This window comes from Natrix helvetica (assembly GCF_964273705.1).
Source record: "Natrix helvetica genome assembly, chromosome: 2".
Classification (NCBI taxonomy): Eukaryota; Metazoa; Chordata; class Lepidosauria; order Squamata; family Natricidae; genus Natrix; species Natrix helvetica.
Genome location: NC_138552.1, coordinates 169299130 through 169318659, shown reverse-complemented (window position 1 = coordinate 169318659; position 19530 = coordinate 169299130). Strand labels below are relative to the sequence as shown.

Below are 19530 nucleotides of genomic sequence, written 5' to 3'. Positions count from 1 at the left end.
ACAAGCTATATTTTACTTCTCTATTTTTAAAGAATGTCAAGAGTTGATTTGCATATTAACATATCAGGGAAAAATATTGTAATTGTTTGCTTTTCTTCAACGAATTCATAAACTTAATTTGGTATTATTTTTGTAAATGAGTCCCACTGATTCCAGTTGGGCTAAATCACACTTTTAGAAACAAATACACAGACCTCCCAAGCTCAGATAAGGTAGAACAAAGCTGTGTAAGATAAAGGCAAAGGTTCCCCTCGCACATATGTGCTAGTTGTTCCCAACTCTAGGGGGCAGTGTTCATCTCCGTTTCAAAGCTGAAGAACCAGTGCTGTCTGAAGACGTCTCCATGGTCATGTGGCTGACATGACTGAACGCCGAATGAGCACGGAATGCTATTACCTTCCCACCAAAGGTGGTTCCTATTTTTCTACTTGCATTTTTACATGCTTTCAAACTGCTAGGTGGGCAGAAGCTGGGACAAGGAGCTCACTCAGTTACATGGTGCTAGGGATTTGAACCGCTGAACTGCCAACCGAGCTTTCTGATCGACAAGCTCAGCATCTTAGCCAGTAGTGGGTTTCAAATTTTTTTAGAACCTCTTCTGTAGGGGTGGCCTGCTTTGTGGGAGTGGCTTTCCGGCCATGTGACTGGGTGGGAGTGGCTTTCCGGCCATGTGACTGGGTGGGAGTGACTTGCTGGCCATGTGACCGAGTGGGAGTGGCTTGGCAGTCATGTGACTGGGTGGGCGTGGCCAACTTGTAAAATGTGGTGAAACCCACTTAACAACGCTCTTGCTTAACAACCAAAATGTTGGCTCAGAAACTCTGGCATTTGAAGCACGCGAATCTTAAAGCTGTCAAGTTACAAGACCCTTGCACCCCTAACCCTTTAGAACAGTGATGGCGAACCTGTGGCACATGTACCACAGGTGGCATGTGGAGCCATTTGTCAGGGCATGCGAGGCGCCCTGAGTTCACCCTTTTTAAAGCCATTTTTCGCCCTCCCCAGGTTCCAGAGCCTTTATAGGAGCCTAGGGAGGGCGAAAAAAGCCTCCTCCGCCCCTCGGAGGCCCTCCGGAGCTCCCTGAAGCCTCCACAGCACAAAAAAAACCAGCCCTACGGGAACGGACTTCCGGTTTGCTCAGAGGGTCGTTTTGACTGCTCCGGAGGCTTCAGGGAAGCGTCCTGAAGGTCCCTCAAGCCTTAGGAGCGCTCAAAACGACCCTCCGAGCAAACCGGAAGTTATTTCCGGTTTGCTTGGAGGTTCGTTTTGACTGGTCCGGAGGTTTCAGGGAAGCGTCCTGAAGGTCCCTGAAGCCTCTGGAGGGCTTCCGGGGGGGGAGGCTGTTTTCACCCTCCCCAGGCTCCTATAAAGCCTCTGGAGCCTGGGGAGGGCAAAAAAAGCATGCAAAAAATGGGGGGTTGCGCCTGTAGTGCGCACATGCGCACTGGGGGGGTCGCGCATTGCATTATGGGTGCAGCATGCCCGTACACTACCCCCTTCTCTTCCCCCACTTCTGGGACGCGAGCCAAAAAAGGTTTGCCATCACTGCTTTAGAGAAAAAAACCCCAGGGGTATTCAAACTTGACAGCTTTAAGACTTGTGGACTTCAACTCCCAGAATTTCTCCTCTAATCATGTTGGCTCAGGAACTCTGGCATCGAAGTGTGCAAGTCTTAAAGCTGTCAAGTTACAAGACCCTTGCACCCCTAACCCTTTAGAAAAAAATCCCAGGGTGTTCAAACCTGACAGCTTTAAGACTTGTGGACTTCAACTCCCAGAATTCCTCCTCTCGCTCTTCATCTTGATGATGTCCGGACGGGCGGGGGGAGGGAGCTGGAACAGGTTCTAAATGGCACTGTAGATTTGTGGAACCTCTTCTATAGAAGAGGTTAGAACTGGCAGGAACCCACCCCTGGTCTTAACCAACGAGCCACCACGTCCCTCTAAAAGCTGTGTAATGTTACCCAAATTATTTCAGAGAGGTATTTTATGGAAACATTAACCCCCCCCCCCCCCAATCTTGCTTTCTTTACTCAGAAAAAATATAGGCCCTTTCCCCCATATCCCAATTATTCCTAAACCAAGGCAAACAATCAATGCAGTCATCTAATTGCATGGATTATATTTTTTCCCTATCGTAGAAATGGATAAGGCAAACTTTAAAAAAAATATATTTTGGTACAAAATTGCAGGCAGCAAGCAACAAGTAAATCTATAAGCAGCTGTGGCAGCAAGAAGATGGGGGAAACCCAGCCCAAATTATGAAATAATTCTTCAAGGAGCAAAAAAAGCACCAAGAAGGGGAAATAAATTCTTCATGCACCTGATGTTAGTTGGCATTCCCATTATCATGTGAGTAGACAGGATGCTGGATACCTATGTTTCCGAGAGGTGTACATCCTGAAGAGCTTCTGTTTATTACTACAAAGCTTACTAGGAGTGAGGGGAAATAGAGGATCATATTACTAAGCATACCAGGTGATAAAAAGAGTTAGGTTTTCCATTTGAGCCAAACCAGCCTTGCTTTTATTTTCAATCAACCAACCAACAAAACATTCATAAAATTACTGTTAAGTTTATAATTTATATTAAACAAGTTATAATAAAGAATATTTAAAAGATTACCTTCAAAAGTCATTAAAGAATTATATTCCCTGAATGTATGACTACTGTAATGTGGGAATTTTATAAATACTTGTTTAGCATAGAAACCAACTTTCCTAACAGAGCAACATTCATTTCTCTATTGATCTCTGAGGAACACACACTATGTATAACCTAATTATGCTTTCAACATAAATCCTACCAGGCAAATGAATTTTATTCAGACTATATAGACATTTTTAATGTGCCTAAAATTGGGTATTAAATTAACCTATCAGTATCTTACTGTATGTATAATAATACATCCGCAAAATAAACGGGATATTTATGAATAAGCACTATTTTGTTAGAAAAGGAAATGTTTTTTATAGTCATAGTCATAAATATGTAACATGCAGTAAAATAGGAGAAAATCCTAAAATCTTACATAAAAATTTAAGATTTCAGATAATCCTATAATGTTAATATTGGTATCTTATTGAAATATTACACTTATCTTTTGATAACAATTATTCATGTGATAAGTTGGCTTGTTAATGTAGTTTAGCATAAGACCGTATCCTCATGTTTAATTATCCTTTTAAAATGTTTAATTTGTATATTGATACCAATAGAGTACATTTGAACTGCTAGTAGATGATGCCACTGTAATTAGTGAGCCAATAGTTTTAGTTTTGGAAAACGACCATTAAAATTCCTGTTATATTATTTATATTCACTCTAAGGCTATTGATGACAAGGAATCGTTAATTCAGATTATCCTGTTTAAGGCGTTAAACAAGAAAATAACTATACAACTGCATAATGAGATTAACTACACGAAACATGAACACAACATAAAGGGAGTATCCACTAAACAGATTGCTAAACCTGAATTGTGATTGTTATGACCTACAACTAAAATAAAAAAGGCAATTTGTTTTATTGAAAGTGGATTATTTAATGAATATATGGGGGTATTTGTATGATACAGGTTTGAAGAAAATCCAGTTTATAAAGTTGCGGCCTTGAGATGGAATACCAATTGTAAAAAAAGGAAATAAAAAGTTTAAATATTTGAAATACCAGTATTATAAATACTAATATGAACAGTTAATGAAAATCTTGTTAGTAAATTCAGTTTTGAAAGGTATTTGTTAAGAATTATTGGCAATATTTTTCTTACACACAGGCAATTAAATTTCCTGGGAACCAACCGATGCACTCTTTTTTAAATTGACAATGTTGGAACAATTAACAAACCATATACAACCAGTACTGTCTTTGATCTAATATATTTAATACTGCTATAAGACATTCTAGCCAACTTTAGATTTAGATTTGCCCAATCTTACAGGTAGATTTTGACTTACAATGGCAATTGGGATCGGAATGTCTACTATTAAGAGTTGCAGTCACAAAGCATGACTAGAAATGCTCAGCAATGGCAATCCTGGAAATCTCAGTCATCATTAACCGAATCCCAGTTATTATGCAAGACAAATTCCTACCAACAAATGAATGGAGCAGCTGTCAGGAAGTTGCAAGCAAGGCAGGTAAATGGCTGCTGCTGGGTGGAGGATGGAGTGAGGGAATGCACAGGGTGCTAGGGAGAGTCAATAGGATGGTATGACACAGGGAGGATACACAAGACATGTCACGTGGGCTGGAGGGAGTGAAGGAGGTGCAATAAAGGTTGGGGATTGTGCTTGGGGGTGTACGAGTGGTGAAGAGGGCATGAGCACAGGAGCAGCAGGAGGTTTTGCGAGTTTGAATATGTGACTTTCTCTGCTGGCTTTCCCACTGACTGTTTGGGGAAGCCAGCAGAGGTTATAAATGGCAATCACATGATTGCTGGATGCATGTCAACTGGTTATTTAAAAAAAAACTGGTTGTAAATGAGAATAGATTGCCAAACACCTAGATCATGATCGAATGGCTAGAATTATAAGGATTGGTTGTAACCACCATTCGTTCAGCCCCATTGTAACTTCAAACAGTTGTTGAACAAACGTTTGTAGGTCAAGGACTTCCTATATTTGTATAATATTTGATGTGAGGAAAATAGAAAAAGATTAACCAATACATAGAATGCTTATTTAAACTATAGCTTTTGGGAGAGATTTTGGGAGAGAAATCTTAGGATGCCAAGAAGGTTGAGTAGTGTGTAGGAATGGTCAATCAATCTAGCTAAGTGCTTCTATCACCCTACATACATATTTGAAGTCAAGTGGGACAGTGACTTAAGTCTGACATATTTTTAAAAGAACAAGGCCAATTCATAGAAATAACTTTTATTTCTGGCCATTAATTACATTTAAAAAGAATGTATTTATCAGAAGGCAACATAACAAAGAGGATAGTTATCAAATTTATAGTCTGCTTAAGTTGTAATCTTCCACGGGTACCTATCATATCATGCTGGAAATAATTTGATGGTCTAAATGAGATTTTTATGATCTGTTGTTGCTGCCACCAAACCTCCAAGATATTTTGATTTAAGAGTTCCCATAGTGCATCAGCAGCAGATCAAAACTTGAAATACTTGGTTGGAGAAAGATGGACTAAATGCAAGTGAATACAACTAGGTACCCTCTAAATATTTTGTAACTTTCATTTGTTCCAGCCAGCATGATTAATGATATGGTATGATGGAAAGTATAACTAATCATCCGAGGGCATCAAATTGCTCAATCCTCAGGTAGTCAGTTATATATAAAGACTGAATCAAATCAGAATTCTTCCTATACTTTAGCTGCTGTATAATAAATGGATCTGTCAGATCTTGGTTATTTGGTTGAACTTAATGACTGCAGCTGAGGACAATGCAGGATTTTCACCTGCTGATAGCAGCCTTTCCTGCATGACTGCCAGGTGCAGGGCAGGGAAAATATTATATTTTTTTAAAATAATGACAGAAGTGTATATGTAGAAGAGCCTGGTAAATGATTCAAAGGTACATCAAAATAAGGATAAAAAGTTATGTAGCTACCACATGTATTCAACATCCCCCTCCACACACATATATGTTCATCTTTTCACTTTAGATGGTTTAATTCAGACTTAGAATTTATTTACTTTACATTTTCATTCTAGGAACTTAAGGAGGTATGTATATTACTTCACCTTCCAAATTGTTATACTCACCACACTTTATCTGGTTAATTAAACTAAGAAATAGTGATTTTTTTCAAAATAATCCTCCATGCTTTCTAGATGGACTAGGATTTAAATGTGGGTATCCTCATCCTAGTCCAACTTTATAATCCCTATAGTATATTGGTTTTTAGTCATTCTTCCAACAGACCAACTACACCAGTAGAATATATGATAGAAAAGACTAACCTTAAACCCACTGGTTACAGATTGCTATGGGCAGGTCCTTTCTCTGAATGTAGCCCATAATATTTTTAATGAATCAAAACTATTACTTAAACACATCCTACCCTGACTTTATTTTCAAAGTTCTTTACAAAAGTAGAGCAGATATGTTTGTTCAAATCAGACAAAATATTCTGATTGCTTTAAAATCCTCTCTATCTCACCAGATATGGAAAGGTACTTAAACCTTAATTAAGTAACAAGCTATGGCTACATTCTACACAAATCTGTCATTTACCTGCTTCTTAATAGAAGAACTTCCTAGCTTTTACCCTGAGCGACATTTTTTCTGCTTCAGAATAATGATCTACCTAGGAAAAGTTTCCCCCACTTTCTCCTAATTGGATTCAAGCACAGCCTTTAATTATTTTGCAGTAAAATAATAATACTTCCATTCTCAAAGTGGTATAAAATTTCCAAAATAACATTTAAGATTGTAAACAATATGCATAAAAACACTACAAACCTGCTTGATGCTTCCCCTTGTTCTTTCCTTCGTGAGTCAGATAATAGAAGAGAGAGGGTTTTGGGGAGGAAAAAAATGTGTTATGCTGGCAGTACCCATCATGATGTGCTTACAAATATTATTACATAATTTTTAAGTTGCAATTGGACTTGTTAATTAGTGAATGCTTAAAAAATTATAGCAAATATTTTTAAAAAGCAAGCACAAACATCCAAGCATGGATTTGTATTTATAGCGACATTTTAAAAAAATGCTATGTTAATACATGCTCAACATGCTTATCATACATGTTTAGAGAGAGAGTTGACAAAACATTTATTAGGCAAAATGTAGTGCTCATATATAAATAACAGAACTGTAGCTATCTGCGGTAATGAAATAGAATTAATTTACTCACTGAGACTAAGGATGTCTTATAAAAGGACCAATTGCATTCCTTTTTGACCATAATTATCTTGTAATATGTAGAGCTGTGCCTCAATTGTTTATTTATGAGAACTGAAAACTGATATGCCCAATATTGCACCTTTACAGCTTGATGCCTAATAAAATTGCTGTGCTATACAAATTTATTCCAAAAACTAACTCAACTGCTCTTTCTGCTACAGAAAGTATTAAATATGCAAATACTGGGCTAGGTTTTAAGGATAAGAGACCTCTAATATTGTTACATCTGCATATGTACCTCTTTCAAACATTTTTGTTACCATAATTGAGAGAAACATGCATCATTATTATTATATTTAAAGTAACATTTCTGCAAAAATAGGAAATTAATACATATTTGTTGATTACATTCTACAACAAGATGGGAAGATCACAATAACTTGTTGCCTAGCTAAGAACAGTACCCTGGACAATAAAGATTTTGCTTCCTGAACACTTTTGGGTGTGATCTTATGGATTTTTGGCTATTCATCACAGAAATAAGCTGTAATTTAACCTTTCATGTACCATTTTATAAAATCGTATGTTTTTATACAATGGCCATGCTGCACACATGAAAGAACATACAAAAACATGGAACTGTGTTGAAGCACATCCACTATATACCAACAAGTACAACTGAAAGTATCTGTGGAGATCTAAGAGTAGTGGCGTTCCTGCTTTGAAATGCAGTTCAGATATACCAAGTACTATTACTCTTGTGAATGGAACAGCCATGCAAGAGAGTTGCATTACATTAAAAAGAAATAGCCACTCCAAAATCATTTTGTTCCAGGACAGAAAAATGTGGCACATGACCACTTATTAACATGACAAAGATATTTCCCCCCTGATTTACACAAAATCTGGACTGATGAAAAAAAAATGAAATCAATGAACAAGGAAGGTTAAGGTTTTCGTTATTTGAGATGGATGTTTCCAACAATAATTGATGGCAAGAATAAGGAAGGCAGTTTTATTGGTCCACAGATCAGATACATCATCAATGACAAGCACTGTGAAGATCTAGTGGGGCCAGAGAAAATTGCCTGGAAATCATTCAAGGATGTCACTGAGAATTTTCTTGGCATTCATTCAGTTGGTTGACAAATTTTATATAGCATACAAGATCATGAAGTGCAACATGTCACTGAAGATTCATTTTTTGCATTCACGCTTGGACTTCTTTCCTGAAAAATCTGTTGATTTCTTGCAGCATGTTGGAAACATTATGAAATTAAATACATTACAGTCATTAAAAGTTAATTTCATATCTCAGGATTTGTAAATGATACAGTCATTTGAAATTATATTTGTGTTCAGTTTGAAGGACTCTATCATAAACACCAAAAGTTTTTTAGGAAGCAAAATTTTTGAAAAAAGGAAACTAGGATTGTGTATTTGTTGATCACACTCTATCACAAGATGTAGTGAGAAGATCACCTTGACTTGTTACCTAGCTAAGAACAGTATCTGAAGAAATAGTAAAGATCTATCTGTTCTCCAATTCATCAAGGCAATGCAAAGTCACACATTTCTCTTACTGAAAAATGATTGTTTCCCAAGAATCATATTTGTATGACTAACTGAAATTGGTAAACACTCATTATGAGTTTCATCACTAGCACCCTCCTACATGTTTCTCATAGAAAGAGGAAATATATGACTCTAAAGAACAATACAGATAATAAGGGGATATTTAAGCTTCTGTTTTTTTTTTAAAGTATTGTGCTACACTGGGAGTAGTAGTAGAGTTTTGGGTTGAACTAATCAACACAAGGGTTTTTTTTATCTAAATGCTACAAACCAAAGGTTGTGTTAGTGTAGATTAATATGATACTTTGACCTTAACTGAGGAACATTAATTTGTACAGTGGAAAATTCAAGATGCAAAGTGAAGAAAAAAAAAGTTCCCTCTTCCATTTATAAGCAGAATTAGTATGAGCAAGCAATGGAAGTCAGTATAAATAGTGTACATCCAAAAAGGCATATATCCCTAACTAGGTGAAGTGAGATGAATTGACTCAATCCAATGCCTGGCAAGATGGTGCTAAAAGGATAGGTTTCAGCAAGGATTTGAGGACTGCAAAATTCTTTCATTCTTAATTATAAAATTTGTTAAGAAGCAAAATAAAATAGAAATTAGATTGATCTTATTTGGAAGACTTATGTGCATGTGCCCCAGTTTGCTACCTGAGTTCCTCAGTGAAAGAAAATAAAAGGAAATGAGTGGGGAAAAGGGAAAGGAGAAAGACAAGACAAAAACCACAGACTGATTTGTATAATCTCAAAACCAGATATCAAGTACAACACTAGCTGCCATATTTTTACCTACTTTGTAGGGCTGCAGGTATGTAAGGCCTTCAAATGAGGCTTCCAGGTAGCAATGGAAACCGATTTCTCATCAGCTGCATAACTACGCCATACACACTATGTGCAGATATATGATAAAAGAAAAAGGCAAACAAAAATGGAGAAGCATATTAGTAAACGGATACAAGTATTGACTTTTGTAGCATTCATAGCACTGATACATGCCTGAGGGATGGAAGACTATATTCATAATATCGCCAGGTAGCTGTCAGGTTTGCTCGTCTTGAATCGGTAGAATAAAACCGCCAAGTAGCCTGATTTGAGGAAACAATAGAAAGTACAACAGATCTAACAATATAGGAAATGAAGCACTATTAATATGATGGAAAATTTGGATTTTGTTCAATCTGGATACAATTGGATTAATTAATTTGGAAGGACTGTGCTTGTTCAATGTAATGAAGGTATTAAATTTAAGGATTTAAGTATAGAAGAAAACAATAAACAAGGGAGTCTTAGTTATATATGCAAGCAACCTTGCGCAGCCAAATCTTCAAGAAAGTCTTTTCCTGTAATTTTTTTCATGAGTGTAATTGACTTTTTGTTTTGTTTTTTACTATTCCCCACATTGGCAACAGTACATTCTAGCAATAAACTGTATTCTCATCTGCATAAAATGAGTAACAATGAAAGATAAATTAGGGAGAGTATTAGCAGACATAGATTCCTTTTTAAGGGATATGTTCAAAAGTTTTGATGGAATTTTATATCCACTTGTCAAATGCCCATGATATTTTGTTGCTGATTTTCTATCTTAGTTATTTGTCTCAAAGCTGCTTTAAAAAAAAAAAAAAAGCAACTGGCCTATTTATTTATTTATTTTCCCTTGAGGAAGAAGAAGACGTTTTGCTTCTCATCTAAGAAGCTTCATTAGTACTGATGAAGCTTCTTGGATGAGAAACTAAATGTCTTCTTCTGCAAGGGAAAAGAAAAAAAAAGGTCCAGTTTCCTTTTGAAAAAAAACACCTTTGAGATAACTGTGACCTGGATGACTGAGAATCTCCAGAGACATCTTAGCTACTTATTTTACGGTACATTATTTAGATACTGCTTATGTGGACTGTAAGCAGTTTGCAATTACAAGATTAGAAATGTAGAAATCAATCACTTCAGGCCAAAACTCGGTGTACTATGGTAACCCTTCCATAATAAGTCAACAAAAAACATGCCATCCATCAAATACCCAATTAAAAATGGATCTTCACAGCTTTCACAAATACCAGCAAATGGGGCATGGAATAGTTCCTGCTTCATAACAGAATATTAGACTGTTAGAAGTTAATAACTGGGCTTTGAGCATTTGAAAATAAGGCCGTTGCAATATATCAGATTGGTATAAATAATTAATCAAAGGTCATAAAATCATTTTGAATGATCACAGTACAAAAGGATTTTATTTTTAGACACATTATTCTAATATTCATGGCTGACAGGATATATTTTCACAAGGAACTTGCCTGTTAATGCTTTAAAGCATTATGCAATGCTATATCCTCGGAATATACGTGTACAAAATGATCTAATATAAATTTACCATTAATACCTCTAAAATAAGAAGTTATTATTCCCAACTGTTCAGATCCTTCCTGCTCTGTGGTAAAAGAAGCTATTTACACCACATGCAAAAATACAAACTGCTTTCATCATGGATATCTAACACAGTTATAAGAGAAAAATAAGACTCAAGCAATAGATTGTTCTCTTGAATGACTCTTTGGTACAGTCGGCAACTCCTACTGAACTCCCCTGAACATACGTGTGAGTAGATGCAAGCAAGTGCAATTTTTTTTTTACGTGGGTTTTGGGATAGAGAGCCTTACTGAACAGCCTTCCCAAACTTGAATCCATACAGATGGTTTCTACTCAGTTCTCTTTATCTCTGACCATTTGCCTGACGGGCTGAGGATGAAAGGAATTCTAATCCAAATAACTCAAAAGACCCAAGATAGGGAAGGCTGCTATAAAGAAGGGAGAATGTGTATCACAACCTCCTCTTTTAGTTCATCTGGCATGAATCTTAAGATGTATTTACACTCAAGGCTCACTCGGGACCAAATGAATAAGGGGCTTTCAACCCCTGCTTGGTCTAGCCTTCTCACATTCAAGCAATATATATAATTTTTTTTAGCATAACAAGAGTTGGAAGGGACCTTGGAGGTGTTCTAGTCCAACCCCCTGCCTAGGCAGGAAACCCTACCACCACTTCAGACAAATGGTTATCCAACATCTTCTTAAAAACTTCCAGTGCATTCACATCTTCTGGAGCCAAGTTGTTCCACTGATTAATTGATTAATTGTTCTAACTGTCAGGAAATGTCTCCTCAGTTCTAAGTTGCTTCTCTTCTTCATTAGTTTCCACCCATTGCTTCCTGTCCTACCCTCAGGTGCTTTAGAGAATAGTTTGACTCCCTCTTCTTTGTGGCAACTCCTGAGATATTGGAACAATGCTATCATATGTTTTAGTCTCCAGTCCCCTTTGTGGCTCTTCTCTGCAAATCTTTATATATAGCATCTAGGTATATTTAATCACTACGCTGAGAGTAACCACTTTAAAACTATTGTGTCCATATAGTAACTTTATATAAGTTACTAGCTAGTACAGATAGACAGAGGCCATATCCTCTTTTCCCCTTCAATATGAAAAGAGATATGGGAATACCAAAGTATATTTTAACATAACTGCTAACACTTGGGTAATACTATCTATTTTTTTTCCCATGCTGTTATGCTTTATAGTCCTTATAGTGTAATGCAGAGGTGTCAAACTCACTTTCATTGAAGGCCGCATCAGGGTTGTGTTTGACCTAGGGGGCTGTGGGGTCGTGGCCAACTCAATGTCACTCGTGTTGAGGCGCCTGTGGTGACCTGAATGTTCTGCCAGCGAAAACAGAGCTCGGGAGGCTGCAATGGCCTCCTGCAACAGTCTGCCAGCAAAAACGGAACTCGGGAGGGCAGCCCTCCCGAGCAACGTTTTTGCTGGCAGAGGCACTATAGGCTGGTCCTTAGCTGTTTCCAGGGTGGCCCAACAGGCCAGATCTAGATACCCTATGGGTCAGATCCGGCCCCCGGGCATTAAGTTTGACACCCCTAGTGCAAAGCATGCAGCATATCCTAGAACCGTACACTGGGATAGCCTAGACCTAATTCATAGTATAGTAAAAATTCTAGCTAGCATTTTTCCTTTTCAATAGCATCTTATTTGTGTAGCACTCTGTTTGCGAGTAGGAAGATAGTGGCTGCTTAGCTATTAGCTCTAAGAGAAGCATAAACAACAGCCCAGCAAAAAAACCTGAATCATCTCTCCGCAGTGACATTTGGCATTTCTGTTTCATAGCCATAATCCAGCATAATTTGGAAGCCAAAATCCCTTAGAAGAGATTTGGTTCAGCTTCCAAATGATAATGAGGCTTACTCATGCAGGAAGAACAATGGCAAGAACCAAAGAATGTGAGAATAATTCTGTGCTCCTGTATATCATACATTACATAAACTAACTCCCTTCAAAGGAGTGTAATCATTTTAATTATAGGATGCTGGGTATGAGGAAAGTGAAGGAATTCATTCAAAGCAAAAGAAGCAAATCTTTGTACTAATAACTAGACAATTAAAACATCAACTATTCAGACATTTAAATGTATTTTGATTCCTTCTACATGACAATATTACTATAATGTGTTCAACACCTGAGACAAAAAAAAATCATTATATACACTCATGCAAGCTATAGGATAAATTATTTGGACAAAGGACTCTTCATTCAAACTAAACATATTTTGCATATTGTCAGAATTCCACTACTTACGAATTAATTGAATGTATACAAATTTAGGATATCATACATCAATCTATCATTATTTATCAAATATTATAGTTCATTTACTGTAATACTAGTTATTGAATCCCCGTTCTTGCTGAAAATACAAAATGAAATCCAAACTCCAAACAAACAATGAATGAAAAGAGCAACTGTGATAATTCTAAATGGAAGTATCAAGGTTTGAACTTAGTTTATATGTGAAGTAGCTCAGTTGCTTGATCACACATTTGTGCACATGATTCTCATTCCAATTGGTGTTATGGATGGAGAAACCTGTTTTTTTTAACTTTCTCAACTGAATTAGAACAAAGAAGAATGAACGGGAATGATTATTCCTAAATATATGTATTTCTCTGAAACCTGGCACAACTGAGCTTGTAATATTCATTAAGAGGGATTTTTGAAAATCTGCTTCATTTGCTACTTACTTGAATTAAACTGGCAGCAGGGTTTCTTCTCTTTTCAAAATGTTTCTGACGATGCTGTTCCTGTACTTTTAATGCAAATCCTGACCCTAGAATGCCCTTAAATACAATGCAAAAGTTCATAATAAGAAAAAAATAATTCTGGTAACAATGAAAAACCTACAATAAGAAAAACCTAAAGTAAGTATTATACACATGACCTGTATGTCATAGCGTGGTTTGGTTCAATATTTAAAATGACATTATTGGACCAATGTGGAGAACATCAGGTGCATTTAATAATCATACGGGACAGGATTCTGCCAAATTCCTACAAGCCAGGAAACAGGCACAACTTTCGAACAAGATATCTCAAATTTCAGAATGTGTCCAAAATCAGAGAGCCACGAGTCCTGAGAAAATGAAATTTGGGGAAGTTATGACTGCTTCAATGCTATTGGTTGCGGCTGCAGTCATGTGATATTCATTTTCATAGTTCGATGATAGGATCCCATCCAGTCTTGCCATCCCTTGCTCCCTCTCCTACCTAGCATCAGCCCACGCACTGTCAGCTGGAAAGGGAAACGGAGGGAGGGAGGGTGGGAAGAAGGAAGGATAGAGAAAAAGGAATGGAAGGAGGGACAAAAAGGAGGCACAGGGGAGAAGGAGCCCCAGTATACCTTTCCTGAGTCATACCACCTCCTGCTTAATCCAATTTGTGCTGCCCATCCCTGCACACCTTCCCTGAACTGCACAGTACCTTTTGCACAACCCTAGGCATTTTGCACAACCCAAGCTGGCCCCTCACATAATGTCCCTGGCCTGCATGGCATTTCTGACATACTCCCAAGCGCTCAGAGACACCTTTCCTTACCTGCACCCCCAATGTTTTCTCCTTGAGCTGTGCAGCACCTCAAATATAGCCCCATGATCCCCACTCATCCTTGATCAATGCTGCCTCCTGAACTCTGTACCCGACTCATGTCATATCTTGCACACACCCCGGGAAAGAAGGAAGGAAGGAAGGTAGGTAGGTAGGTTTCTGATGTTTCCTGTCAGCTTCCCATAAGGAAACTCAGTGGGAAAGGTGGTAGGAGATTAGAAGTCTCTCCTTCTCCGAATGCCTTTTTTGCCCATCTGTGGTCATTCTGTTTAGGTAAGTAAATATTTCTGAAATGATGACCCAACAGGACACAGGTTTCTAGTCCTCAATAAAACAGAATTCTGCTTAATAGAAGCTTGAATCTGTTTTGCTACGTACAAATTACATTCTTAGTTATTTTATTAATTCTACCAGTTATGTGGTTTTATCATGTCATGTCACAACTAAAAGAAAAAAAATGCTGGTATATTCATCATTAACCTTAAATGAAACTATGGTTAATTTGGTATTTCAACCAGGGATGTTCGTTATGTTTATGCCAACTTAAGAAAAGTGCAGCACCCCACGTGCAAATAAAAGGATAATATTTAGTGTACTGTGGAATATTATTCGCATATGTTTAGAAGGAGATTATTATTAATGGAAAATATCAAAGATACATGCTTGGTTTTTGCAGACACCCTGATTTGAAGGACTCACTATAATTCAGTTGCACATGAAGGTGCATGAAGCTTCTATTAGGAACACCATACAAGGGTACCACAGCCCCCCATTGGAAAAACAATGTGCTTTGAATCAGATTTAGCTCTTCAAGTCCAGATCACTGGAGACCTCTAGAGTATATGTATTAAGTTGCATTTATGGCATGTTTTACTCCCATCTAGTGCTTTTTGAAATTGCTAAAAACTTTCAAGAAAGTGTTGATATCTGTTTATGAGGAAGCTTAACTTTAGCTGTGAAAAGTCACTGGAATTTTAGCAACCAAACAATAAATTTTCTTGAAGAACACTAGTTAGCAGCTGGATCAGAAACAGCATCTACTCCTAGACAAATGTTCCAGTGGAGTCCTTGATTCTCTCTGAGCTTGTTTTTTGTTTGCAGAGGTTACCTGACTAGGTAAGATCTTCAGTGCTAGAAGGTAGTGAGATTTCCCCCCCATCCCCTGTTGATATATAGTAGCATGCTCTGCCATTGCTGGTGGGGAAGGTGATTTTGCCCTTGTTCCTTGATTAGGCTGCTTGTTTGTTTGTCTGGTCTTATATTTTCTATTAGGAAATGCTTTGATTTATTAATTAATATTTAATGGGGTTCCTGCACTTCTTCATTACTAACCCAAGTGAAGTAAATTAAAAATACTCACAATCTGACCAAAAATTCCCAATATGTTCCTTAGTCTTCTAGCAGATAAGCATTTCTTATAGATCAGGGGTTGGCAACCTTAAACACTCAAAGAGCCACAAAGGTCCTGTTCAATTCTGGAGCCAACTGGAAGTCCAGTTCCCCCATAGAGTTTCCTCCTAGCGAGGCATCCTTTTTCATCTGCCGACCGAAAGTCCGGTTCCCTCACCATAGAGTCTCCTCCTAGCAGGCATCCTTTTTCATCTGCCGACCGGAAGTCCGGTTCCCCCACCATAGAGTCTCCTCCTAGCGTGGCATCCTTTTTCATCTGCCAACCGGAAGTCCGGTTCCCCCACCATAGAATCTCCTCCTAGTGCGGCATCCTTTTTCCTCTACCTGTCCTAACCGAAAGCCCTATCAATTGTGAAGCAGCAGAGGGATGGAAGAGCCACATGCAGCTCCAGAGCTGCGGGTTGCTGACCCCTGTTATAGATGATTTCTGATTTTTTTTTTACAAGGGTAATTAAATTTCTTAACAAGAAATATTGTGTAGTAAATGGAAAATATTCCAACATCTAATTTATATGTAAAAATATTTAACATGTAACTACAATTTAAAAGTACTCTAGCATGGACTTATTCTATTAATTACTAGAACTTACTGAGATTCTAATGTCATTGTGAAAGACTATATTGCCAAAAGTATTCGCTCACCCATCCACATAATCAGATTCAGTTGTGAGCGAATATTTTTGGCAATATAGTGTATGTATTGGATAAAGGATAGTGGAGATGGACTTAACCACATCTTAGCAAACTCCATGCAAACATTGCTTTGGATGCAATGTTACCAAATAAAACTTTGGCTGTCCCATAGATTTATTATTGGGGATAAGTAAGCTCTTAAAGCATTTAAGAAGTATTGTATGCAATACCAAAAGTTAACATGGGTTTACAAATGCATTGATACAAGCAACTAACATTGTTCTTCACATATCCAGAACAGAGTATAAATTCAAAACACAGTTGTAAAAATACTCACAGCAGGTAATGCAAAGAAAGAAATGCCAAGCAGTGCAAACCCTGCAGAAAGCAGCCTTCCTAGCCAAGTAAGAGGTGTTTTATCTCCATAACCAATTGTTGTTAACGTGATCTGAAAATAAAAGAATATAAACCAAAGTGAAAACAAAATGCAGAAAATACGGATATCAAGAATTTTAACATCAGCTCTCCAAAGTGCATAGTGACAGTAGGATTTCCCTCTGGATGTTCACCCTTGTTTCAATGACATTTAGTCACTATGATCAGCTCTGCTTCTCAAGCTGCTTTGAATATTTTCAAAATACATTTTCTTCAGTCAAGGTGAATATAAGCCTGACTAGGGGCTGGCAGTATTGAAGGGGGGAAATGACTAGGTGCAGAGATGATCACAGCTCCCATCCAGCCAAGATATTCCTACATAAAAATGCCTCACACTCATCCATTATTTCAGCAAAAAGATTTGGAAACCAGCATTTACAGAGATGTTGATGTAGCCTGCTTGTTGGTTATTGTTTGTGATCTTATGCCTTGCCCATATGGGTTGGTCTGCACAAAACAACATGCTGAACATTCTCTGCTTGAGCTTTTCAGTGGGAGCCCAACTTTTTGTTAGACACACTGAATTCTTTCAGGCTTTCAGGCTGACAACATGATGAGGATAAAGAACTTCAATTACAGTTGAAATTCTTACTTCTTTACATTTTTTTCTTTATGCATTTAATGTGTTTTGTCCTGCTGCAATGATAAAAAAAACTCTCAGAAGCTAACAAAAAGATAGTAACAGCAGTAATAAAACGTAACTGCATATAATCATAAACTAGATCTGACATCAACATCAAAACTTCCTATGGAAAAGATCATTTTTCAACTGTTTTTGCAAGGCAGATAAAATCGGAGCTGACTGAATCTCCAGCAAGACACTCTTCCAGAGAGCTGGCCCCATCACACATAAACAAGGAATGTTGTAAACTTTATTCTTTATTCACATAGTGTTAAGTGTTCTGAATGAATGAGAAACCCAAGCAAGCAAGGAAGCAATTAATCAGCAGATCAACGAGTACAGGTAATCCTCCACTTATGACCCCAATTAAGCCCAAAACTTCTGTTGTTAAGTGAGCCATCTGTTAAGTGAGTTTTGCCCCATTTTATGACCTTTCTTTCAGTTGTTAAGTGAATCACTGAAGTTAGTAACCCAGTTGTTGAGTGAATCTGGCTTCCCTGTTGACTTTGCTTGTCAGAAGGTTGCAAAGGAAGATCACATGACCCCAGGACGCTGCAATGGTCATAAGTATGAACCAGTTGCTAAGCATCTGAATTTTGATCATATGATCATGGGGATGCTACAAAAGGTTGTAACTGTGAAAAATGGTCATAAGTCACTTTTTTTTCAGTGCCGTTGTAACTTTGAACGATCACTAAATGAACCGTTGTAAATCAAGCACTACCTGTAGTTTCATTACAACCTTAAACCACAGCAAGGTAACATTTTGGTTCTCAGTTAGGACTTTTTTCTAAAATCTAAGCTTTTTCTAAGAACATGAATAACATGCACTGGCTATAGCTATATAATAACAGGTATTGAGGACCACTCTTGCTTTTAATTTAACTTGGACAAAGCCATGAAGTTGTGATTACTTTAATCCTTAAGGAGGACTTTGACACCTTACTTGATAAAATGTTATCAGTATCACTTACAAGTGTAGGAAGTTAGCACCCACTCCTCTCCTAGAAAAATGAAATATTTTAGGAAATATTAAAAGGACAGAATATTCCCCCTAAAAGGGAGGCAGAAACTCAGCGTCCTCACCTTTGTCAATAGGCCATTAAGGCCTGAGCCAGTTTATTCTACATAACAAAGATCTACCTCCTTCAGTCAGAGCCATAATAGGAATCCCGAAGCCCTTTCATTACATCATCACCCAGCAATAGCTCAACCAATCTTGGGATTCAAAAGACAGACAGCCTACAAAGTTAGCTAAGACCCCCGCCCCCTGGGAGCCTGACCACCAATCAGAATACATTTCTTATACAGGAACAGGAAGCTCCAAGGCAGGGCCCAAGAGAGGGTATAAAACTCTGGTTCTCTCAGCATCTCTACCCCACTTTTTTCCTTTCAAGATCTTCAAGGCACATGACCCTTTTCCCCCAGGCCCTCAAACCATGTGGTTCTGTCCACCATTAAAGCCATCTTTCCAAGCAGCCATCATGTTTCCAGTGTCTTTTTCCACACTTGGAACTGAATCCAGAAGGACATTTCTTCCAACACAAGCATAGCAAGACAGATCTATAAATTTATGTTGGGTAGTATACACTGCAGGCACATCTTTGAGATCTGTAAATAACATTTCTTTGGAATGAAATAATACTGCAACGACATATAACTTTTTCACTGTGGTAAATGTAGTATTTGCAAACTCTCTGAGCTAAAATGGACTTTCATACCACAGTCTCAATAACAGTGGTGGGAGTCAAATTTTTTTACTACTGGTTCTGTGGGTGTGGCTTGGTGGGCATGGCATGGCTTGGTGGGCGTGGCTTGGTGGGTGTGGTAGGGGAAGGATACTGTAAAATCTGCATTCCCATCTCACTCCAGGGAAAGGATACTGCAAAATCCCCATTCCCTCCCGATTAGCTGGGGCTTGGGAGGCAGAGAATAGATGGGGGCGGGGCCAGTCAGAAGTGGTATTTACCCGTTCTCCGAACTACTCAAAATTTCTGCTATTGGTTCTCCAGAACTGGTCAGAACCTGCTGAACACCACCTCTGCTCAATAAGTACCATTACAGATGTCAAGGCTTGTTCCTTCCATGTCTGATCCAA

General features: G+C 37.9%; 1 protein-coding gene across 2 annotated transcripts in view; it reads right to left on the bottom strand.

The window, feature by feature from the left end:
• Positions 1-19530, bottom strand: part of KCNQ5 (potassium voltage-gated channel subfamily Q member 5) — a 323641-nt gene that overhangs the window by 29255 nt on the left and 274856 nt on the right. Inside the window, exons 7-10 of one of the 2 annotated variants that reach the window (XM_081943738.1) lie at positions 16713-16823; positions 13474-13569; positions 9191-9285; positions 6430-6456 (exon numbers count right to left, since the gene is read on the bottom strand). In XM_081943738.1, coding sequence (XP_081799864.1) covers positions 6430-6456; positions 9191-9285; positions 13474-13569; positions 16713-16823 — 329 coding nt within the window. The remainder of the gene's footprint in view (positions 1-6429; positions 6457-9190; positions 9286-13473; positions 13570-16712; positions 16824-19530) is intronic. The other variant, XM_081943739.1, reaches the window with a different exon arrangement.